This window comes from the organism of the source record quoted next (genome assembly GCF_019968955.1).
Source record: "MAG: Porospora cf. gigantea A chromosome Unknown PgA_NODE_1327_length_6432_cov_382.9, whole genome shotgun sequence".
Lineage (NCBI taxonomy): Eukaryota > Apicomplexa > Conoidasida > Eugregarinorida > Porosporidae > Porospora > Porospora cf. gigantea A.
Genome location: NW_027151379.1, coordinates 1 through 6,432, shown reverse-complemented (window position 1 = coordinate 6,432; position 6,432 = coordinate 1). Strand labels below are relative to the sequence as shown.

The window sequence follows — 6,432 nt, the reverse complement described above, 5'->3', positions numbered from 1 at the left end:
ACGGCAACGTTCTGCTTCACGAGATGCACATTCGCCATCCCACCGCCAGCATGATCGCGAGAGCGTCTGTCGCCCAGGACAACATCACCGGCGACGGCACCACGAGCAACGTGCTGATCATCGGCGAGCTACTGAAACAGTGCCAGCGCTATGTAAAGGAGGGCGTGCATCCGCGTATTTTATGCGACGGGATCGACCTAGCTAGGCAGAGGACACGCGAGATACTGGACTCTTCGGCGCGTAAGATCGACAACACTGATCGCGAGATGCTCACTTGTGTGGCCCGGTCGTCTCTACGCACTAAACTGGAACCCGATATGGCGGACCACCTGACTGGCATTTGCGTCGATGCCGTTAACCTGGTCCAAAGAGAAGGGGAGCCTATTGACCTGCACATGGTTGAGGTGATGCATATCAAGGAGAAGCTGATTAACGACACCGAGCTGGTGAGAGGCATGGTGATGGATCATGGAGGCCGCCATGCCGCAATGCCGAAACGATTGTCCAGGTGCCACATTCTGACCTGTAACGTGTCGTTGGAGTACGAGAAAACAGAAGTAAACTCCGGCTTCTTCTACTCGTCCGCGGAGCAGAGGGATCGTATGGTCCACGCTGAGAGGAAATTTGTGGAACAGAAGGTTCAGAAGATCTTGGATCTCAAGGAGCAGGTCTGCATGAAAGGAGAGAGCTTTTGTGTGTTGAACATGAAGGGCATCGACCCCGGCAGCCTGGACATGTTTGCAAAGAACGGCATTTTGGCGCTGCGGAGGGTGAAGCGTCGCAATATGGAGCGGCTGGCTCTGTGTTGTGGCGGAGAGGCCGTCAACAGTGTGGAGGACCTGGCTGCCTCGGTGCTCGGGTTTGCGGAGAATGTATGGGAGGAGCAGCACGGTGAAGACAAATTCACGTTCTTAGACGGCGTGAGGAATCCTAAGAGCTGCTGCATCCTCATTAGGGGGTCGTCCGATCACGCCATTGCACAGATTAAGGATGCAGTGCGTGATGGATTGAGGGCGGTCAACAATGCGATCTCTGACAAGACCGTTGTCTGCGGCGCAGGCGCCTTCGAGGCTGCTGCCCACGTGATCCTTCAAGAATACGCGAGAAAAGAGGTTCAAGGCAAGAAGAAGTACGGTGTGCGTGCATTCTCAGACGCGTTGCTGATCATCCCCAAGACGCTGGCCCTGAACAGCGGCTTTGACATCCAGGACACCATCCTCACCCTTCTGGAGAAGCATGAGCAGGGCGACAGCACCGCAGGCCTTGACGTGGAGACCGGTGGCACGCTCGACGCGACGGTAGAAGGCATTTACGACAACTACTGCGTCAAACGACAGCTGCTGTCTATTGCCCCTACTCTGGCACAACAGCTACTGCTGGTTGATGAGATCGTACGCGGTGGGAAATCTATGGGGCGAGGCCAGTGACGCGGTTACTTTTGTTGAATGATAGTATCAACCACCTGCAGAGTGTCGTCAGCCTGGCCAAGGACAGTTGTCAGCTGTTGGTAGAGTCGAATGGAACACATCTTTCCATCGTTGGTGTCTCGCATCTGGGCCAGTAGGTAGTTCTGAGCTCTCCGCAGTAGATGCGTCAGCGTCCATCGATACTGAGGGCTCCCCACACCGAGCGAATGGGCGAGAGTTTTTAACATCGCCTCGAACTCGTCCTTCTCCCATGTGGAGGCTACCGCGACGGCCTCGTTGTTTGGGAGCAGAATGCGCCGGGTGCTCCTTCGACGACTGCTTTTTCGCTGGCGCTTCGGTTGCTCGACAGGGGGCTTGCTCACCATGTCGTCTGTGACCCCAGCTGCCCGGCACAAGAAGACCAAGACGGCTTCGTGTGAGTCGCTGGAGCAGGACAGCAGCCTGTTTGGGCAACTGAATATGAATGGTGCACGACTCATGCCTGGCCCGAACAGGTAGGCAGCAGAATGAGGCCGACGCACAGGGTGCTTCGGCCTGAAGATCACGTCGAAGCCTGTCTTGGGCGAGTTGTCGGAGACCTTAGTCGTATGCTGGTGCGTTCCCAACCGTCCAACCACGGACTCGATCAGTTTACCAGGCGTGAGATCGCCTGCTACACGACGGATACGGTTCCACTGGATAGTTGCGACGGAGTGGGCAGCCGCTGGTGACATCGTCTCGTCGAAGAACAGAGGGTTCATCACCGGCACAGTGCTTTTCGCTTTGCCTTTCACCTCGGCAATCATGCGGAGTTCAGTGAGGACCATACCGTTGTTGGTCTGCTCTGACGCGCACAGGTCGAGCAAAGATAATCCGGCCTTGTTGTCAAAGGTGTTGGGACTTAGGATGTGCGCCTGTCTGTCATCATCCCACACTAGCGGGGATGTCATCCTCAGAATTTCCTTGTAGTGCTGGGTGACCTTCGAGGGGACCTCCACCGTCGGTCGGCCTTTACACTCCGAGCAGTACGTGACTTGAGCGGTCACGGTGTCAAAATCCGCTGAGCCGCTCCTGTGGAACTTTTTACAGCCTCGCTGCTCACAGTCAGCGCTCAAACTGACCGTTAGCAAAAGGACCCACACATTCAGCCACATTGCGAATTGTGCACATCACAGATTCCGCTGCTCATGAGTAATTGTACGCGCATGCGCGGGCGTTTATTAAAGATCCACATATACAGATCCTGCTGCCGCTCATGAGCAATTGTCCACGCGTTTATTAAAGATCCACATGTTGGTGTCGCTATAGAGCGAGTCCTGTTGCAAATCGCCACTCTGTGGGAAAATGACCAAGGGAAGTCGCCACCGGATAGGGAGAGTCTTCCTCTCCGCCAATGAGAGGGACCATCCTCTTTCAGCTGGGGGGAGTCCCTGCACTACCTCCAAGGGAGGTGGTATCGGAACTAACCTTGCTGGCTTCTTCTCGTTGTCAGCCTCCACGACGTGAAACGTTAAGTACAAGTTGTAAGCCAAAAACAGTTGCTTGGATATTATGGACGGAGAGATGTGAGCTGGCATTTCAAGGGAAAGAACCTTGGACTTGTGGTTGAGCACGACAGCAGGAGTGCCCCATTGATACACGGTGGAGGTTTGCGGCTTCGAATTGTGCGAGCCGAATGGTAACGGATAGACTGTGCGTTCTAGAAGGGCCTCTATCTCCAAAGTCGCCGCTGTGGCGTCGGTAAAGTCGAAAAGCAACTGCTGAATGGCACTACCTGAGGCCTACGTCAATTGAGGATCCACGGGGAACTAGACACCCAGACGCGCCGATGTCGGCGATTAGGCGCTGCTGCTCAGGCGCCAAATGTAAGACGGGCGAGCGAAGAAAGAGTTTAGCCAGGTGCAGGTTGTCCATCGTAATCCGGTAGGTGTCTGTGTCGGCCTCCCAAATCGCCCACGCAGTCTAGGTAGTTCCGTTTCCACCACCTCCTCCACCTCAAAATCCGCTTCGGAGCCAACATCAGGCAACAGCTCCTTCAGGGCCTGCTGCGCCAGGGTCACCGCCTCTGGTGAGACGAGGCTGAAGCCCTTGGGATTGTTAAGCAGCGTGGATAGCTCTTTGCGAATACCCAACGGCGGCGCCTCCAATGGATTTACTACGCGGGGCTCGAAGTCGAAAACTGGGTAGCCTCTTTGTCTGGCCACCGCCAAGGCACTCCCTTCCGGGTGCAAAAGTGCCGAGGAAAGCTGCACTACGGCAGGAGTTTCCGCCATGGAGTCGCACGGTGTGAACTCCGCAGGACGCGAGCGGCTGGATATGGCGACGTGCTCGCGCAGGTTCCACCGGTTCCACCTGCCTTGCACCTCGACGTTGTTAACCGACTCCATGAGATGGAGGTTCGGCACACTCGACACCACCACCTTCACCATGCGAACCATAGTCACCCTGTCAACCACTCGTGGTTCGGGCAGGCGCACGCGTTGTCGGCCCGGTATCCGACACGCCAGGGGAGTGGTGGGATTGCAGGCGAAGTCGACTCCGACTATAAGATAGTACTCAACTGAAACACAGCCGTCTTCAAACGAGGAGGGTGTGTCTGCAGGTAGGGAAAATGTAATGTAGTCTGTGTGCGGACGATAGCATTCCCACTCATGGAAGGCCGGGTCAGGTCGCAAACTGCTTTTACGGGGAAGCGCTCGGTGCAGAGGAAGACCTCGTGCCACGCGTGGTCTGGCGGAAATGGAGGCGCAAGTGCTTTCCAGGGTGCCGAGCCGAATGCATGGGTCGATGGAGGCGTTAAAAAGACCTCTGGCATCTTCACAGTCCTCGGAGTCCCCACCTCCTTAGCCTCCGACGAAAAAATACCGGAGCTACGCCATCCGCGCAGAAAGCTGCGGCTGCGATCCGCCACAATGGACGCCTTCCTAGCGTTGCTCGTTGGTGGGTCTTGGCTGCCCTCACACTGTGAAGGCGTCACATCGGAAGTTCCGAAACTCGCAGTGAAAGTCGTAGCATCCGCTATGAAACGTTCCAACGATTCCTTGACGGGCCTGCCCGAGGCCCGATCCCGGGCGGCCAGATCTTCTGCGAACGTTTGGATGCCGACAAATTGGGCCCAGACAGAGCACTCGACTGGCTGGTTGCATCCAACATCTATCTATGTCAACAGACTACCTGTGTGTCACCTCAATGTGATAAGGCAATCCTGCGATGCAGCATGAGAGCAGCTTGGTGTCGATCTGCACGGCGAGGTCCTCACTAGGACGATGTGGCGAAGACATTTGCACAAATTTGCGACATGCTTACTATTCAGACGCTTCCGACTCTTCAGACGCTTCCTCGGCGTCATTGTCCATCAACGCTTCGAAGTCCACACCAGCCTCTGACTCTGACTCCGACTCCTTCTTGGGGTTGCTCTTCTTTCGACGCTTCCGGAGTTGAGTGGCCTCTGCGGCCAGCTGATTGGTCACGTGCTCTCTGAGCGCATTTTCGAACCTACGGCCAGCAAATTCGGCCGCAACGTCTTTGAGAGTTCGGTTGAGCTTGTGACCTGTGAGGACGGAGACGAGACAATTGTTTTTCTTGGAGTGCGGAACCACAAACGGCTTAAGCGAGTCGAAGTCAAACTTCTCTGGCATCTGACAGGATATGTACTTCCGACGGTAGGCGTGCCCGCAGAGGTAAGCTTTGACGGTCTTAAAGACCAGAGGCATTTCATGACCTGTAGATCTTACCTTCACTCGAGTGCCATCATCGCTGTACTCCAAGTCAGGGTGATGCTCCATGAGATCCTCCAGCTGCTTCACATTCGGGAACGTTGGCGGAACGGAGTCCACAGCGGGCACCAAGCCCTGGATCTCACGTACGATGTCATCGATCTCTACTCGTTGCTGCTCGCTCTCCTCTTGCTTTATCCTTTGTTCCTCTGCAAGGAGGGCCTTCAGGTCAGCTCTGTCGAGCTTTTCGGAGGTGTCTCTGGAGCGCTTGGCCATATTCGATAATATGGCTGTGTTGCTGCCCGTCGTCAAAGCCGTCGGAGGTTCAGCTCACGAAGTAGCCGCGGCTGCGGCTGCAGAGGAAAGCCTCTCTCTCGCTGAACGCCTTCGAATTCTTCGGCGTTGGCGAGATCGCGCTGATTTGTTAGTTCATGAGTGTGAGAGACTCTTCTACAAAATCGACCAAAGCAGAGCTAACCGTGAGATTCAGGGATATGTTGCACAGCCCCGTTGAAGCTCTCGACTTTGGTGGGCTACAGCCGTCGTTTAGCATCGCACACGCAAGCACCTCCAGAATACAATGATCCCACTGGGCTTGACGGGTTCTGTGTTCCTGGATTCTTCTTCCCATGTCCAGACATGCAGTCGCTCACGCGTGCCAGTCTACACCATGCAGATATTGAGCACACTGTCGCTCCCACCATCGAGTTCATCCCTGATGAGAAATCTGCAGCGATTTCCTACATCAAGCTGGAATCTCTCACAGAGAACGCAGTTTGCTACTGCCGCATCAACAAGAACCAATGGCAAGGGTACGATAAGGCCAGAATGCCCTACCTTACGGGGCCTGGTGAGTACCACATCGAATGCTTCGCGCAGGCACACGGTTGCTTCCCGTCAACCGTAAACATGCGGTCTGTCACTTTGCCGGCACCAGAGGCCGAAGCGGCTCCAGACGCCGAAGCGGCGCCAGGGGCGCAGGACGCGGTGCCGGCGGCGGCGCCCGAACCGGAGGAAAAGCGAAGCCGAAAGTCGGCTGCAAGGTGAGGCCAAGCAGCACGGTGCACGCAGCGGATTATTCTTCGGGGACGATAGCGATAGCGAGTCGAGCTCAGATTCATGAGTGATGATGAGGGACATCGCAGAGTTTAGAAACACGAGTCATAGGCGCTCGATGCTTTTTGGAGTGAAATGCACAGACCCAACCTCACATTCGAAGTCTGCGTGGCTGATACCGGCTTTCCTGAGATTCGCCGCGGAGGTGAGTTCTGCAGCATTCAGCAGTATGTTCTCAGCAACGCGACTGTTGT

The 6,432-nt window shown here is 55.6% G+C and overlaps 4 protein-coding genes across 8 annotated transcripts; 2 read left to right on the top strand and 2 right to left on the bottom strand.

Annotated features, from left to right (window-relative positions):
• Window positions 1-23: 23 nt before the first annotated feature.
• Window positions 24-1,427, top strand: KVP18_001901 (uncharacterized protein; the record flags this gene model as incomplete). The annotated part of the gene is made up of 1 exon (XM_067952370.1): window positions 24-1,427. One exon carries the CDS (start codon window positions 24-26, stop codon window positions 1,425-1,427), a length of 1,404 nt encoding a protein of 467 aa, XP_067813071.1.
• A 5-nt stretch (window positions 1,428-1,432) lies between these two features.
• On the bottom strand, window positions 1,433-2,560 carry KVP18_001903 (uncharacterized protein; the record flags this gene model as incomplete). Its single annotated transcript, XM_067952373.1, has 1 exon — window positions 1,433-2,560. The coding sequence occupies one exon, from the start codon at window positions 2,558-2,560 to the stop codon at window positions 1,433-1,435; it is 1,128 nt and encodes a 375-aa protein (XP_067813074.1).
• A 99-nt stretch (window positions 2,561-2,659) lies between these two features.
• Window positions 2,660-5,398, bottom strand: KVP18_001900 (uncharacterized protein; the record flags this gene model as incomplete). Of its 4 annotated transcripts, XM_067952369.1 has the most annotated exons (6): window positions 2,660-3,166; window positions 3,192-3,337; window positions 3,364-4,029; window positions 4,056-4,563; window positions 4,592-4,664; window positions 4,713-5,398. In XM_067952369.1, 6 exons carry the CDS (start codon window positions 5,396-5,398, stop codon window positions 2,660-2,662), a joined length of 2,586 nt encoding a protein of 861 aa, XP_067813070.1. The 4 variants fall into 4 exon arrangements, with proteins under 4 accessions (XP_067813070.1, XP_067813068.1, XP_067813069.1 ...); XM_067952367.1 differs by lacking the exons at window positions 3,192-3,337; window positions 3,364-4,029; window positions 4,056-4,563; window positions 4,592-4,664; window positions 4,713-5,398 and having other exon boundaries at window positions 2,660-2,983; XM_067952368.1 differs by lacking the exons at window positions 2,660-3,166; window positions 4,056-4,563; window positions 4,592-4,664; window positions 4,713-5,398 and having other exon boundaries at window positions 3,245-3,835.
• A 363-nt stretch (window positions 5,399-5,761) lies between these two features.
• KVP18_001902 (uncharacterized protein) lies at window positions 5,762-6,245 on the top strand (the record flags this gene model as incomplete). 2 transcript variants are annotated; one of them, XM_067952371.1, is made up of 2 exons in its annotated part: window positions 5,762-6,165; window positions 6,194-6,245. In XM_067952371.1, 2 exons carry the CDS (start codon window positions 5,762-5,764, stop codon window positions 6,243-6,245), a joined length of 456 nt encoding a protein of 151 aa, XP_067813072.1. The 2 variants fall into 2 exon arrangements, with proteins under 2 accessions (XP_067813072.1, XP_067813073.1); XM_067952372.1 differs by lacking the exon at window positions 6,194-6,245 and having other exon boundaries at window positions 5,762-6,169.
• Between the last annotated feature and the right edge of the window lie 187 nt (window positions 6,246-6,432).